The sequence below is a fragment of the Dermacentor variabilis genome, chromosome 11 (assembly GCF_050947875.1).
Source record: "Dermacentor variabilis isolate Ectoservices chromosome 11, ASM5094787v1, whole genome shotgun sequence".
NCBI classification, from domain to species: Eukaryota; Metazoa; Arthropoda; class Arachnida; order Ixodida; family Ixodidae; genus Dermacentor; species Dermacentor variabilis.
Window position 1 is genome coordinate 27,442,519 of NC_134578.1, and position 17,370 is coordinate 27,459,888.

The 17,370-nt window shown below is 42.6% G+C and overlaps 1 protein-coding gene across 1 annotated transcript; it reads left to right on the forward strand.

Moving 5' to 3' along the window:
* The first annotated feature begins 3,383 nt into the window (after positions 1 to 3,383).
* LOC142563965 (uncharacterized) lies at positions 3,384 to 11,584 on the forward strand. The gene is made up of 4 exons (XM_075674720.1): positions 3,384 to 3,780; positions 6,008 to 6,191; positions 10,069 to 10,216; positions 11,415 to 11,584. Exons 1-4 carry the CDS (start codon positions 3,699 to 3,701, stop codon positions 11,502 to 11,504), a joined length of 504 nt encoding a protein of 167 aa, XP_075530835.1. The 5' UTR covers positions 3,384 to 3,698; the 3' UTR covers positions 11,505 to 11,584.
* Positions 11,585 to 17,370: the final 5,786 nt, after the last annotated feature.

Below are 17,370 nucleotides of genomic sequence, written 5' to 3' on the forward strand. Positions count from 1 at the left end.
CTTCTGCTACAGAGGCTTTTCAAATAACAGATAGAGGGCAGAATCTATCACATGCTGCATACTGATATAGTGGTGAACATTGAGGAATTCAGCTGCAATGTTTAAAACACAGCCACCATTGCAATAAACCTGTGAAGAAGTATTAATAACAAATTGTGCAGGTGTAGGATCATGCCAACGTACAACGTAGAAGTTCTTTATAAGGACATTGAAGCAAGAACAAAATAGCTCAGAAATTAGTACATTGTAGTGATGGCTGACTTCAATGCAAAGATTAGGAATAGCAGGCTAGAAACCAGTCAGTAAGAAACTGTGGCATCGGTTCTAGAAATAGTAGAGAAGATATGTTGGTGGAAATTTGCGGAAAAGCTTGTGGGCGCGTGACGAATACGTCGTTCTAAAAACGACGTTATCAAAGCGTACAGGCAAACATCAAAACCGGAAAGCAATAAATGCCAATTCAATGCAACTTTCTAGAAAGCTTCCAGGAAATGAATATGGGTTAAAATACGAAGCTACAATAAACTGAAATACGTTTGTTGACCTTGTAACGATTCCGACGTTGTGTACTATGTAGAGAATCCGGGTAGGCTTAGGGACAGTAATCAGAGGCTAGGGAGGTCCTGGAGTATCCTCAACTTGAGCGGACATATAGGAGAGACTTCACAGCACGAGCAGGACCACTTGGTGGGGAGAAACATAGAGGAATTCGAACTAGTACTTGCGAACGAGTATCTGTGTTCAAGGAAAAATATTGTGGATAGTGGGAAGGAGACCCTCACCAAAGTACGTCGTTTGAGAGGCTGTAATTGATATCATTCGCAGGTGAAGAAAACTTTACTGAATAAGTAGTAATTAACATAGGATGGTAAAGAAACGAAGGTAGTTGAAATGAATGCAGGTGCCCCCAGAACAGCGTCCTTGCATAGCCCACTCTACGCTTTCGGTACATTAAGTCGCAAAATTGGAATGATATAATTAGCGTGGGATGGGACAATTTATTCATAATTAAAAAAATGCGCGTTAGCCAGTATGCAAAGAATGTTCATCTTAAGAAAAATATGTCTTTCGAACCACATTCAAGAATATGTTCAAAATTGTACTGCCCTATAAGATATTTCTTTAGCTGCACCAAACATTTTAAAATTGCCTGTGGTAGATATCGCAATTTCAACCGCTGAGCTAAATTATTCGACCAGGGAGCCATTATTTGCACGAAAAATCACAATGATTAATTCAAGAAATAACGTAACTGCGCCAACTGACTTATTCAATAATTATTTTGCTGCCAGGATTGTAGCAACACAACTCCAGGAACACAGACACAGAAGAAATGACTAGACGTTGATGCAGCTGCAGTTGCGTCACCATCTGGACGTTCCTTCTGTGTCCGTATTCCATAAGTTATGCTGCTTCAATCCTTGAAAAATAAACTAGCTCAGTTAAACACTCTTTTTACTGTACTGCACATTTGAAAATTTACGAAATTTATCCGGTGAGTTCGCAAGGCATATTCACGTAAAACGAATTCTCGGGACTACACAATCTTCGAGATAATAATTTTAAAAATTTCGATGAAGTTCATTGGCCTTCAAATTGCTTTTGCGCTTCATACATAAAATAGCGTTTTCATTAAAAAAAAGTAAGTGGAGCGACATCGCATTTTTACCGCAACCTTGACGGTGCACATCTTGAAACTGCTGCCATGCTCAGAATTCGTTCCAAGCGGATATATCTTGCAACCTCACTAATTACAATATATAGATTGACATATGTGCCGCAAATTAAATAATTAAGAATTTAATTACTGTATTTGCATATAAACATTCATGTCAGCCTTTGCATTTCTCGTGGAAGTAATGACCACTTCATTGAGTAACCTAGCTCAAGGGTTAGAATTGTGATATTTACCACAGGCAACGTTTAATTATTTAGTGCACCTAAAGTACACTGTACATATATCTGTGTTACTGCCAACAGTCCTGTGTGTGTTAGGAAAAAATTGCCCAAATGTTTAGCAATGCATTTTTCTGAGAGTGACAGAAACAAAGAATGTATCTTAGAAATGTGCGCGCTCTGTGCCCTCATTAGCTTCAATTATGCGGCAGCAATAGGACCCTAAATGTGTAGTTAAAATGCAATTTGTACATATTAAAACGCTTCGTCGCGTTAGCATTCTCTCTGGCCCCGATGACACAGCACTGATGCATTTTTTTCTTTTGCAAGCTACAGTGTGCCATTAGTATTTTGCACACATTTCCCCAACTTGTCACATTCATTGACAGGACACCATGACTCGCGTCATCGTATAATTTTATTCCAAGACGCTCCAGAATATGTTCGAAGTAAGGAAAGATGGTATGCAAATGCTTGTGTAATTTGATTTCCTTAACTAGCCTACCTACCTGATATGTTTGTTCCAAAATCTTGTAAAGATTCTTATAACCTCCTTTCTGTGAATCGATTTTTGTATGGAAAAAATTTTGATTTGTATGCATGAATTACCATCACATACACGTAATTATGCGATGATCCATGCTTAGTCTGGGCGTGTTGTTCGTTTTTATTATTCGTGCCGGCCATCATGAGTTTTCCAGTGAAACTATACTTGTACCTTTTTGTGTTTGTGTAACTACTTTCCCACGCTGCCAGCTATAGAGGTGGCACCCTAGATAAACTGCCTAGTCAAGCAGCGTCTAGGCAGTTGTTTCTTCTTTTCGAATAAAACAATATGAACATGATTTGATGGGTGGGATTTTATTGATTTTTCTAGTGCGTACTCGTACAAACTAGTCTAGATTTTCTGTAGCAGTTTATCATTGTTTGAAGGCATAACGTGGAACTAGAAACTACTACTTCTCCCTTGATAACCGAACAGGTTGCGTCGAACGTTTCGTGAACCACGGTATTGCCTTTAGTAAAGGGGTCATTCGTTGCAACGTTCATCAGTGTTGGTTCATCAGCATCATTGGGGGGGGGGGGGGTAAGCAGATGGATTGCTTGACCAGCAGCTCAATTCCAGCGTTTTGTTCTTCTAGATTACTGGATATAATTGGGTACATTTTTGCGCACACAAAGGTGGACACCATGATCTAAGCCGTTAGCAAGAATCGGACGAGTATGCGGCCTTTTTCACCCATGGTTGTCAGGAGTTCTCAGGAGTTGTCAGTATACTGCAATAATAAAATGAAACAGCGTCATAAAACCATAGAACTAACGAATTTCGCCTTACCGCGACTGTATATATGCAGCTGTGCGCAGTTAAAGATATTTAAGCCGGATTGTTCTCGGTTAACAAAAGAGCAAACAGCAATTCTCTGAATGCACAAAATTTAAATCCACAGGTGTTGAGGCTAGGATACGCAAACATGGGAAACGTAAACATCGTAGTGCCAGTCGAGAACACTATAGAGGCAAATGTGTCAGCAAAGCTTGAAGTCTATCTGACCGAACTCCTTTCCATTCAAAACTACCATCGACACTGTGGACATTTGTGCGGAAACGGAAAGCAACGGAAGTGACGTACTGTCGAGGCGTCAAAAGAAGCGCTGGCAGCTCGATCAACGAGGCAATCCGGTCTTCAAGTTTTCTCCACTCTCGTGGACTGTTCAAAGTGAGCAAGAGGGGTGCTTTAAGATAGGCAAAGGCAGCACTGTCGAAGGACACAAACAACTCGTACGTCCTGGTTGACGAACGATATGTTGGCAATTGCTTGTTTCTTGGCCATCTTAAATTTGGTGGCCTCCTGGATGCAGACTCCCAATGTAACGAAGTGTCCGCGTAAGTCTGTTTGAAATTTTAAGCCTTCAGTTTCTTGCCTAAATCTTTATTTGTGTTTCATATCTGTATCGTAAATGCAATTCGTAAGCGAATTTCAGTATCTTTCCCTTCCGTTTCAGAAATATTACAATTCACAGTATTTTCTTAAATATGGAAACTTAGAACATATTTGCGCAGCATAGTTCTCACAGGATGCAATTGATGCTTACTTCTTTTTGTTGCCCCTTCTGGTTTCTCAGTATATTCGTTTCTCTGTGCATGTTTTAGAAGAACCTATTCATCGCTTTCCCTATGACAATGACTGATGAGCGTTCGCACTTATTTTCATTCTAACCATGTTGAGTTACAACAAGTGCCAACGAAAGTTATTCTAAAATCCAGAATTTATTATTTGCGTGTCTGACTTTCAAATGCGCAGAAAGTTTCTTCAGGTGTTCAAATGGGGGCCACACATCTGCAAGTCTAATCGTTTGTGCCTGTGGAGTTTGCATTGTCTTCACTGTTTTGTCAAGCGATAACCTATTTTTTTTTGTGGCCGAGTGGTTTGCCAGTTTCTCAGACCACTTTCTCGCGTCGCACTTAAACGAGATTTCAGCGATGATTAGACGCGGAACGAGTGATTCGCTCTGCCGAAACTTAAATATTATGCGATGACAAAAGCGTGTACGAGTCAGCAATTCGGGTGCTCTGTAGGCAGGTCTTCCAATATCAATTTCTGCGCACTTTTCTGGAAGAGTAGTGGTGGGTCATCTTTGCTAATACTAAATTCACAATCAACAACGGAAGATATGCAAACTTCCCTAAGCAGGCTTTCCTACACATCCAGCATGCCCTAAACAAAATTACAACGTTCCCATTAGCAGCACTGTGAGAACTGAGAAACTTCGTTTTGAAACTTCGGACGGTGCAGAAACGCGAAGCCGGATGGTATTACGTCACCAGTACGCATGTTGACACCTGAATCACAGTTCTAGAAGAGCGGTACGCCATTTTGGTTCGGTTACACGAGGTTCGAGGAGAAACTATTGGCAGGCTTTTGCATATCTTCCATTTGCCTCTTCTCGCGAACCACTCAATTGCGCAGGGCTTTTTCGTGAACACCTGCCTTCATATTGAACACGTCCCAATCGTCTTTTGTTAAGTCTGCGGAACAGTCGTAATAATTCCTTCTCTCAATTTCGATGTAAACCAGCCTTTGTTAGACGCGGCACGCTTCAATTGTAAGAAAGCACATAAGAGCGGCGCTTTATGTATTTGCGAATGTGCCTCGTCGCTTTTGCTAAAAGCTGTCGCTTGTGTTGCTTTTCAATGCTAAATTGCATTATCGTGATGCTTTTTGGAGAAATGAGGGAAAGGAAGCGAGTACTCTTGGCACCGAAATTACTCTTTCCTTTTTTACTGCCGCTCTAGTTTAGATGGACATGTATAAGGATTATTTTTCTAATAATCTTTACCTTTACGTGATCAGTTATAGTGTGGCGCCCTCCCTCATCTACCTGCAGATTGGTTTGACAATTAACGATGCCGTACCAGACCAAACAGATACACGGATCTGCTGCTACCCATTGTACCCTTGTCTCGCTATCGTTTATTTGGAGGCTCCAGCGTTAATAATTCTAGGCACATCGTGCTCTCCTTTCTTAGGATTGCTGGAATTTAGCTGACACGACTTCGTTAGTGCGTGAATTCAATGTCGCAATTCGAATATGTCTACTAATGTGAATAACTAGTTATTTAGTGATCTTCTAAATTGGCTACGTGGAAATTCGCATTTGCACCCGCAAGGCTCGTCCGTATGCACCTACTCAAACACAAGAAAAGATAGAAAGCATCACTTTAAAAACAGCCAATGAGAATGCACTGAACAAATCGCCTTACTCGTGAGCCTCCCGGCCTGGTGAAGCGATCGTGGCGCATATGAAACAAACACAGATAACATAAGACAGGACACCGGGGATGCCGCAATACTTCAGCGACACGTCTGTATATTTCGAAGTGAGATCTATTCCGTGTTAAACCCGCACGCATGCGAAGTATTCTGAACGTTTCTTTTTAAATTTTAGTGGAGGGAAATGTATTCTTTGAGCGTAGTGCCCGTGGTGTCTGGTCTTTCTTTGTTTTATTCACGCCACAGTGGCTTTATTAAGTACCATCGAACTTGACCAAGGACAACATATTTTGATCCCTGTCGTTTCTTAAGTTTCCTCTCATTCTCCTTGCTTCGTAGGGAGCGACTTTTTATTTGTCCAGATTACTGGCGTCACCATCGGAAACGCAAAAGTTGGACTTGAGATGACCGTGGACACGCACATACGCGTTCTTAAACCCATCGGCTCGTATCCCGTGTTGGAAGTCTACGTGGACACCGCCAGCGGAGAGCGACTGCGCTGCTTTCACCACTACCTGCCCGAGTAAGAGCGTACAACTTCATGACAGCGTATAATTCCTATGCCAAAACGTTACGGCTTTCCCGTTCAGGTTGGCCCGTATGGCCTACGCGTTGAAGAACTCGACGCTTACATTGCGTATAAGAGTGCACACCAACGTACACATGTAGCACATTTCTCGTGATCGCGCATGGAGGGGTCGCTCTCGTTCCGGCCTCTCTTGAATACGGGTGTCCGAGCACCTAACTTTCGGAATCGAATCGAATGCGAAGATTACAGTAAACGACCGCCGAACATCGAATCTAATATCTTTCGCTTTCTAAAACAACGCGACATGTTAGTGTGCGCGGAGTCCATTTCTGCAAAAAAGCTATGATGGTTGTTCAAATTATTTTGCATGTGCGTGGGTACCACTGACAAATACAAGTTAAGATAACTGAGGAACTTAATTTAAGAAAGAGAAACAGCTGTCTGTTATGTGGGGCACCATGGCAGTGACTGTGTTGAAGAATGAAATTAGCACGTCGTCGGACACGCGTACAGTGTTGTGTTCACTGGTGGTGAGATGCGTGATACCACATAACGGCACATTGTTTAAAGTGATGCGAAAATGGGGAGACTCACCAAGTAGCATATGGAAACAAACTCCTGAATAGGCTGCCTAAATTCGAGCTATTTTTATTGAACGGCTGGAATTTAATAAGCAGAAGCACTCTGCACCGTCCATGTACTCTGGAAGCCGTGCCTCTGCGCAGCAACCACAGCTCTCGTGTCACCAAATCACTCGGAACAGTCCTCACTTCTGTGGTTCTCTCTCCTTCCAAACTGTCAAACAAGTGGGGCTGTCGCTCCTATATTGGCAAGCATAGAACACTCGACGACTTCTGACAGGAAATTATCCAATGGAATACGAAGCGTATAGAAAGAACAAACCGATTTGTATTTGAAATTTCGGATATACGCACAGCCCTATTTTAGAATTGTGTGTGGCCTTGAAAAAAGTTGCTGACCGGCGTAGATGGCAGGCTGACTTGAGCGTACCCTTGGCGGGCACGTGTCGGTAGCCCATGTACTTGCAGTACAGTCATACAGGATTTTGCATTTTTTGACAGCATCGAAAATATCTAAATGAAACGTATTGCCTGTCAGCATACGGGACGCTGTCCCGGTGCACGTCTTTCCAGATAAAGCACTCAAGCAAGTCGTAGTATGGCCGTAGGCTGCTTTTGCTTACTCGTATCTTAGGCACGGGCGCGGTTCGCAGAGGTGGTACGTATTTAGCGGGTGCGAACGAGGAGAAAACTTGACAGCAACTAGAGAAGACAGACGAACGGCAGTCACGTGTCTTGTCTCGTCCCCGTCCAATTTTGTGCTTGTTCTCACGCTCTAAATTACACGTATGTGCACGTGTTTTTTGCGCCACTAAACATATTTCTTTCGGCACTTCGTCTTCTCCCGGAACTCCGTCAGCTATGTCGTTACCACGAGCTCAGTATCCGTAACAAGGGCAGTCTCAAAAGAACTTCCAGGAAGTTTACGACTTAAAAACCTGATAACCGGCTTGGGAATTGCTACGCCATGAGCTGCGACAAGGCAAATGCTCGGTTTTCGGTAATCTGCATTATTAAATGAACTCCTGCGGTGTCTTTAGTTGGATTTACGTTCGAGTTCATGAGCAGACCTTTGAGAGATTTGGAAAGTTATTTTGGGAAGTTTGTATTTAAGTAGTAATTTGCTTACGTGACCAACAATAATCGCAGGTAAGGCAAGAAAGCAAAAACAAAACGGAACAAAGTACGCAGATGTTTTTTTATTGAGGTTCGCCGCATATAATAACCGTTGTGGATGGCATGTGTTCTTCCTTGGTCGAGATTCTTTGTCCCAGCTGTTATCTTAAGGGATATTTATTGTATATTTAATTCTTCGTATGTATTTATGAAATGATTTTCGACTGTGCGGTGTCCGGCCTTTTTTTGTTTGTGATGCATAAATGAAACTAAAGATTGCTAGCGCCATGTAGTGTAAGGGAGCATAGATCTACGGATGGATGCAGTTAAGTCGCGGTTCTTATACTTTATATTGGGCAAAAACAAGAAACAGGTTGTGAACGATCTGCAGCCAAACCTCAAAGTGTTGCGGTCACTTACGGAATTCGCCGTAAATTACGTATTCATGCACTTTCAAGCAGTATAAGTGTGTTTTACAAACTGTGAAGAATTTAGCCGTCCCTCTTGGGGAAACTACAACCACCGCTGGGTTCCAACACTGTTAAAACAGTTAAAAAAGAGGGCAACAGTCTCTCTCATAAATTCAAACGTAGGTGAGTGCGGCTGATTTGTAGCGTTTGTAAAAAATATTTACCGCGCTCTAAACAAGCAAAACTCCTTATTTGCAATGTTTCCCAGAGCCGACAAAATGCTACGTCGCACCAATTTCAGATATGATGAAAATGGGAGGCTCGCTAAGAGTAATTACTGGAGCTTCACAAATAATTGCTAAACCCTAAACTTTCTTGTTGTAATTCTAGGTATTTTGCAAACGCGCAGGGTGTCCTTGACAAAATGAACGAGTGACGTCGTTTTTATTTTTATTTTTAAATAGGGGACAGATTATGGGTAGTGTGTGGTTTGATGCGCTGCGGTAAATAAAACATTTGCAGAAAATAGTGCATGCAAGCGTTCCGGAGCAGTATAAGCTTGTTTTACGGAAGGCGGAGAATTTGACCAGGTTTCCTGAAAGAAGTGTAACAGCCATTAAGATAAGATTTGGTGAAAGTGGGGGAAACATGATGGCTAATTTGAGTGATGCGGGGTGATTAGGATGGCGTAACCTTAGAGTGAGTGGGTCAGCTACAGGGCGCATACGTCGGGAGAGTAGTTCGACGCGCAACGTTTTCAAGTGGGTGGTTTACTTAAGATAACTGAAATTGTTCATGGACCTGCTCCAGAGAAACCGCTTCACTGGACATTCGGTTGTGATTATGTTAGGTCAACACAGCTGAAGTATTTTTTTTTTTGCTATGTGCTTCCCGCCATATCATGATGCATAATTTCCTTCAGTCGGCACTGAAAATATGGAGGAAGGGAATAGTCTACTTGCTAGAGAAAATGAAATAACTGTGTCTTATAAATTTGTATAGGAAGCTACCACTTAGCTAAGCTTATCGTATTATTTGTTTTCCCAAGATGCAGAGTACGCAGCGTGAAAGAACAGTTGTCAGCCGCACTTGCAACGTCAACGCACTGCTTACTATTTGAGGCAGTATGGAGGCGTTATTATTTATCCGCTGAACCTTCACAGAGTTCATCTAAGCCAACTTACACTTTCATTGGCAAGATAGTCTTCAGACCTAACTTAGGGTGATTATTTCCAAATTACTGCTTTTTCCCTTTTTTTATGGTTCCAAGTATAGGATCTTTGATAACTTTACGACCTCTTAGGCCTTGCAGAAGCAGCTATTCTTTATCTGGGTCTAGCCAGTCAGGCGACGCAACTGGGTTCCTAATTAGTGTTCGACGATTGCGCATTTTCTTTGGTTCACACTTTAGTCACCAGGATCATCATTATCAACATGGAAATAAGTTATGTCTCAAAGCCTCTTCCAGCGATCTTCAACTGCCGCCGTTTCCGTCAGCTCCTTAACTCGAAATTTTCTTAACTTAATGACGCCACTTCTGTTGGTACTCGTCCTCCAACTCCAACAGACCAACGGTTAGACCATAGCTATCAGACCATAGCAACATACCACGTGATATCCCATAGCTATCACGCGGTCTGCCAGTCTCTCTTTGTTTTCCTGCTATATTAACTGAAATATCTCCTACTTATGCTAGCTCTCTAACATATGCCACTCTCTTCCCGTGTCTTATGCACTTGAGTAATCCGCACCAACTGCCTGCAGCGAGCTTAGGATCTGCCGCGGCGCTACTGTTCTGGAACGGCTATTTACCGAAGAATGGAGAAACCGGTGTCCGCTAAGGTCAGGCCTATACAGCGGCCACATTGTATTCAAGCTTCCTCGAACCAGCTCCGCCGAGAAGTGCATAGGGGTACGTAAATTATCTTTTTTATGGACAGGTGTACCCAAACGTACGAACAGTGTTGGTTAAAGCGTCTCAATTGCACTGCGCAATACTACCAGAAGAAAACTCACATTACATTTTACAAGAGCCATTTCACTTCTAACAGCTTAATTGTCTGATTTTGCTCAGCCTTCCTACGTTGGTTATAAGTTTCTGCGTGTGTTAAGGATGTGTTATTACAAGAAAAAGTTATTATTTAGCATTATGTATCCGCAATACACCAGTGATACTTCGTAGTCCTTTTTTAAAGCGTTGTAGCGGAATTCATGGCAATGTGCTACATGAACTGTTTGTCACCTCAAAGGCGCGCATTTCCAGGCAGTGATGCATGACGTACGATGTTGAATGTAAAGGTGACACTCATTAATCTCAGCTGAACACACAATAAACAATAATATATAAACTTTATGGTTGTGTTTTATTCTGCGATGTTGTCTGTCGTGTGGTGTATATTCTGTCGTCCAGCAGTGTCAAATTTTCTGACATGGTGACGAAGGACACGGAAAGAACACGTAGGCAAACAAGTTGAATAGAGGACGTAAGTTTCGCATTTTCGCACACGGCGACGTATTATGCAAAACGTTTCGGAAGTTCGTTTCCGTAGTGAAAGATCCAGGTGGCCCTCTCGCCAGAGACTCTATACCTTGAGTTCTGACTGTTGTCTACGCGCGAACATATTCACACTACCTCCTAGGTAAAAAACACCGCTACGTGTAACTCCTTATGAGTAAGCTTTCTCTCACGCGGTTAACGCCTAGGTTGTCCTTTTGCTTTCACTTTAAATCGTGGTGATTTTCGATCAAGTACCTTATCAGGAATAAAAAGTTTATCGCTGCATTAGAGAGCTCGGCTATCTTAATATGCCGTGTTGGCAAGCTGGTTGGTTCATATGATTAACAAGCACACACATTAGGTGCGACAAGGGCGTAAACACAAGACAAGCGCCAAGTCGTAAATATATAGTTTATGCGGAACAGACAGCATACGTAAAAGAAAAAAAAAGAACACACAGTAACAGCGCAACTATGTGGTCATCTTGCAATACATACGAACAACCAAATCGCATAATTCATTCGATATATATTTGGTAATTCGTAGCAACATGTATGCATTGTTACACTGTAGCTGTTCTTTTGACGCACATTTTATTTTGTTTCATTTTCAGGATGGTCGTCTGGTTTTCACCTTCAAGATACGAGACGAAGGTTATATTTTTGAGTGCGTGACATTTCCTGTAGAAATCGAGCATGACTGAACGAGCAGTCATCTGTTTGCAAATTCTTCGCACTGAATTTTGATTTCAAGGCACTAATAAAGACAGGGACGATACGCCAACCTACGTTGAATGTTTCTTTTATTTACTTATATTGGTTCCTTTATAAACCATATAGGCAAATGTTTCTTTCTTTTTTTGCGCCTTCATTAGGGAGTAAAGCAACAAAATAATAAATATGTGCTCCACGGCATTCTTAAGACGTGCAGAGAAAGAGAGCCTTCTATGATGTACGTTGGACATGTCAGGCACGCATCTTCCTAATAGAAAATAGCGGATAATATTTCGTATACTTACGATATGGCGGGGAATGCCTATTAATTTTACAGTAGTAAGGAAAGGGTAGCAACCACTGCAAGAAAGCTAAAGTAGAAGTATAAATTTTTGTACGTGTGCATAGAGGACTGCCCTTATTTATAGTGAAGGTGGTGAAGAAGCAGAGCGGTTCCGAGCAGACATCAAATTAGCAATAACAAAGGAACTGTAGTATACTGCAGCAGATAGCATCGGTAGCCGACTTCCACGCGAAAGCGCGGCAAAAGTTGGTTGGAACTAGTAGACACTACACTGAATGTCGCACAAATATGAGCGCAAAGTACGCATCACTTTTCTTGCAAAAGTTGTGGCTCCTTTGCACTAAATTTTAGCTCAGAGGTAGGATTTCGCAGTGGGTTTGTTTAATGCCCCATTTTTGGGCATTCCGTACAGAGTTTGTGCGTGTATAAATCTGAAGTGGATGCCGTCTGCGGCGGCAGCACTCAAAATTTTCGATTGCGCTGAAATGAAATGGTGGCGCCATCTGTCGTGCCTTAGGTGAAATGCTGCGGTTACCTATAACATCCAACTTCGCGCGCGCACGGTGACAATTCATCATAGCACGGCCAGACTGGACAAAATGGGCGTTAGGGGAAACACGCCCGGAGCCCAATCTGACATTGACTGTAACCCTTGGCAGGCACAGGCGTCCCGTTACAGTTGAATAACCATGCTTTGAGTGGCGTATCCGCATACGACGCTTACTTCGCATTATTGGGGGCGGAACTTCTAATCAATGTCCACAAACGTGGCAGGAAACTAAGTTCACCGCGGCATCCTACTTCTACGCCGAATGGCCCGAATTCAGAACCAAAATTCAAATGGTGCCTTAAATACCTTCCAAAAAGGCAATTTTAGGATCGCGTAACGCAGTAGACGGGTGGTTAGGGTGCACGGCACCCTAATTTATTATTTATTTATTTTATTTTTTATTTATACAATACTGCAGACAAGAAGTCCAAACAGGGTGAGCAAAAAACAAAGATGATATACACAGAAGAACAAGATGAAACAAGTGTGTAACACGTTTTTCACACAAATTGTTTGGTCGTAAGGTAGACGATTAAGAAAAATTTTAACTTGATTACAATACAACTATAATAATACGCGAAATAACAAGATCTACAGAAATTATATACAGCTCACGGGCGCTGGGGGTATGCTTCACTTAGTTTATTCCAGTCATGTATTGTTTGTGGAAAAAAAGAGTACCGGAAAGTGTCAGTCCTTGCGAAAATAGGTGTTAGAGAATGAGGGTAGTGGTGCCGAGTGGGTCTGCTTGTCAAGGGGGATACGTATTTTGCGGTGTCTAAGGCAATCCTATGATTAATTAAGTTTGAAAGAAACTCTAGCCGACTTTTCTTTCTTCGAATTTGTAGTAGTTCAATACCGTTATCGGTTAGTAATGCAGTGGGGGAGTCAGTAGCCTTAAATTTACTGTAAATAAATCGTACTGCTTTTCTTTGAATTCTTTCTCGGTTCTTAATGTTAATTTTTTGTGTGAGGGTCCCAAACTATGGAGGCATACTCAAGCTTTGGCCTAATTAAGGAAAAGTAAGAGAGTAGTTTAACGCTAGACGGAGCAGACTTGAGTTTGTGGCGCAGAAGGCATAGTTTCCGGAAAGCGGCAGAGCAGATGCTATTTATGTGAAAGTTCGCTACCGCTATTTCTCTGCCCCTCAGATATTACTTGGGTCTGACCAGTATACAGCATAATACGTCGACTTGAAAATATTCGTATGCCCCGAAATGATTACCATGTATAAAAACCTCGATCGTCCAGCTGCAGACACAAACTGAGTCATACTTGCCTATTTGTGGCGATCATTTTCGGTTGAAGCCCTTGATATGACTTCTGAACATTTATTACCTGGATGTTCCGAGCATATTCTTATGGAATGCGTAAAAACTTCGCGCTCTTTCGTTCATATACACTCCTTCCGCTCAATTTAGGCCACAGCGAGAGCTTTTCAAGTGTGCAGGTCTCGGCCAGGGTCATAGAGGAGCAAAATACCACACGAAGACTTCGCAACTATGCGCGACGTGGACAAACTCTCCTCAATCGCGTGGTTTCACGCGGGCTTAGAGATTCATGTCATCCATCAAGGCCCAGTGGAGCGTTCGACTAGTCCCGAAACATATTGAGTCGTCAGTAATGCATCGGCTAAAATGTCACAGTAAGGAATTAGCCAGATAACTATACAGCAAAGCTTTCTCTGCCTCGTCATCCCCTCACCACACCGTCAGATGCTTTACGGGAGCTTTTTCTTTGTTAGAAGTTTTGAAACAATAGAAGTATGGCCAGAAAAGGGGCCGGCTATCCCTAAATTATTGCTACATACATAAGCTTCGTACTTGTAACACATACAGCTAACAGCTGCAGATGACGAGGCAGGGCTTGGTCAACCGTTACTGCTGCTACCACGCTAACTCATTGCCAATATTTTTCGCTGCTGTAGCACTGGACTGCCAACCTGGACTTCCAGTACGTCGGTCGTAGGTTCGAATTCTCGCTGCGCAATAACAATTTTTGTCTTTGTAAGTTTCTCGCAGAGAATTTAGGCAATCCACTGAGAACCCCGGCGAATATCAAAACGACCAGGCGAATGAGCCCGTAACAGCCATCGCTGTGAAAAAACGCACATGCGTCGTACCATTATCCCATGTGGTCATACGATGAAAGAAAAAAAAGTGGTATTCACCCGATTTGTAGCACGGAGCTACAAAAAGGAAACCCATACGGATTTCTCCGAAAGAAAGCCTCTCAGTTCAAGAAAAATTCGTCCTGATTCGGGACTCGAACCCGGGACCAGCGCCTTTCCGGAGCAGTTGCTCTGTCATGTGAGCTAAGCAGGAGACTAGCCGATCGCAGGGCGAGGGCGAATTAATCGACAACTCGAGGCACAGCGACCCTGGATATGGCAAATCAGTTCTGCGAAGCCCACAAGAACATAAACCTTGTTGTATTTCCCTCCACGTTGTGAGCTTTCGCAGAACTCATTTGCCATGGTCATGAGAGCCTAGATGGAAAGATGTCTTTTTTTATATCAGTGCTCCATATGATCATATGATCCCATGCGTTCGGGGCATTTCGGGCAAACGAGTATATTCAATAGGGTGAGTTGTTAGAAAGTGATATAGTGAAGCTTTGATACTTAGCTTCCTACCATTGCGATTTCTCGGACAAGTTAATGTCCGATTCTTCACTCACCCTTCCTGAAGAGGCGCAAAATTGCGGTGAATACACTAGGCGAAATGAAAAGAAAGCATATTCAGACTAAAAAATAAAAGATAATAAAAAAGTGAAGGAAGGCCTTCCAGAGTAGAGCCCATTATTTGGAATGCAACGTCCTTTCCAGCTCAGGCACAATGTGTTACAACCGGTCTTCTACAACAGTAAATCAAGTGAGCTTCCTGAAAACCTTGAACTCGCGAAATGTCATGCCGGCACAACTGTTTTTCTGACTCATGCTCAAAGATATATTCACACTTTTACGAGTAAAATTTCGATGTTGCTGTTGAGGTAACGGCACTCCAAACGCCGAAAGAGCTGGCAGCAGAAATCGATTGTTAGCTGTTGCTATTCACTCAATGATGTGACTCGGAAATATAGGATTCACTCTTCATTGAACTCATGTGGCCACTAATTAGAATAAATAACATTTGTAAACCCCACCTGTTTTGTAAAACCGCCATTGAGGGGTCTTTAAGGAAATGAAAGTAAAGACGTGAAGTAATCCCACAAACATAAAAGCTGAACTCTAGTAACCAAAACAAATGCAAGAGAAAAAATAACCACAAGCACAGAGCAAACAAAAAAGAACCAAATTAAAAAAATGACTTATGCAAAGCACAGCTTGGTATTATGTATTAACAACTAGCACTAGTCTCTATGCATAGACCTAGGCCACAGGTCAGATTTTAATTTTTCCCATTGACCATATCTTTAGAAAATAACGCTTTATCGGTTTATCGTTCGATGTAAGGCGTGCTCACCTTGTGCTACATTTTTCTAACATTTCTCCAACATATTTCTCTAACGTTGTGGTTAGATAGTAAGGTAGCAAAAAAAAACCAAACCATATCTGACAATGCCTAGCATGCTCTTAGCATTACAAACAGCAAAAAAATATAGCCTGTGGAATTTTTGTCTTTCATTCTGAGTGGTGGCAGTGCCGGTGTCGTAGGACATTAGAGACTTTTAGAATAGGGGCCCCAAACGTTTTGTGGCCCCAAAGAAATAGTGTGGAAGCCACTGCGCATGCGCGAGACGCAAACTGGGTTTGGGTTTTGCGTTGGGGATCCTATTTCACCAATTTAGCGGGAGCCGAAATAGCCGCCGCAAAAGCTTTGCGTCAGCAAATATGGCGGCGCCCATCAAAGCGACGGCTATAACCTAGCACCAAAATTGTCTTTTTCTTGGTAACGCGTGAAGTTCGCAAGCTGGGAGGGTGACTGCGGTTATCGCTTTCTCTCAGCTAGCGTGTGTTACGAAGATTAATTCATTAGACGGTGCTGATTCCGAATTTCATTGTGGATTTGATGGCACGTAGACCTAACACTGCTAAACTTGGCTGGTGAAGGCACGTAAAGTTGGTTTGCTCAAAACTAATCGCAACTAATCGTTTGTTGCGTACAGAATAACATCTATATTGTAATTAAACGCGAATGCACGCAAGTCAGTGTTACTATTCCTATCATAATATGGGGTATATTTTATTTATTTATTTCTAATAGCTTTTCTTTGACGCCGTAGTGGCGCTGTCAGCGCAAAATGCTATCCGCAGAAGCAAAGCCCTTTTCTAAAGCTCCTCACTCCTGCGTGCCACAACGCTAACATCCACAAAGCTCTTTGGCGCCTCCAAACTATTAGGGCCCCTATTCTAAACCTCTCTATTATTGTGAAAACATTTGAAGTCACAGGCATTAATGATGCAATGGATGACACTGTATCAACGACTGTCCTGCCGAACCAAACCTGAGCAGTGGCGACAGTGACAGCGGCGATGAATAGGCTGGCATTGATGGCGATATGCGCATGCGCAAACAAATAAATGCATCCCGAGAAAAATGTCGTTTCCTCTTTTGGAACCAGGGAATCAGGGAATTAGGCGCGGTCGAAAAAAAAAATTTACTCAAGGATCGTCGTCATGTAGGGCCACACCTCTTAACGATCGCGAAAAAAGACAGTAATGTCTTCAAACTAGTGTATCTATACCTTATACGGTGTTTCCATTTCGCTGCCTTTAGATAGAATGTTATTTGTAATTATCATTACTATGAGCGTGTCCTCGCCGTTCGTTGGCTCAATAAATTCAGAGGTGAGCGTCCAGAGCATAGAAAGGGAAGGATTGGGAATCGGAGAAGCACGAGTACCGGACGGGACCTGCCGCCGGCATGTCGACTAAATGCCTCGTAACTGTCACGCAAGCGTCACCCGAAAGAAACGACAACGTGCGGTCTTCGAACTTCCTCCGGAACCGGCGACATTTCGGCATGCGTTTAAAAGCCAAAGGCGTCCTGCTGTGCGACT

Excerpts from the sequence above, each read along its gene's own strand:
- LOC142563965 (XM_075674720.1), top strand. The coding sequence starts at position 3,699 with ATGTTGGCAATTGCTTGTTTCTTGGCCATCTTAAATTTGGTGGCCTCC. Across the intron at positions 3,781-6,007 it reads CAATGTAACGAAGTGTCCGC|GGAGCGACTTTTTATTTGTC; the intron begins GTAAGTCTGTTT and ends CTTGCTTCGTAG. Across the intron at positions 6,192-10,068 it reads TTTCACCACTACCTGCCCGA|CGAGCTTAGGATCTGCCGCG; the intron begins GTAAGAGCGTAC and ends AACTGCCTGCAG.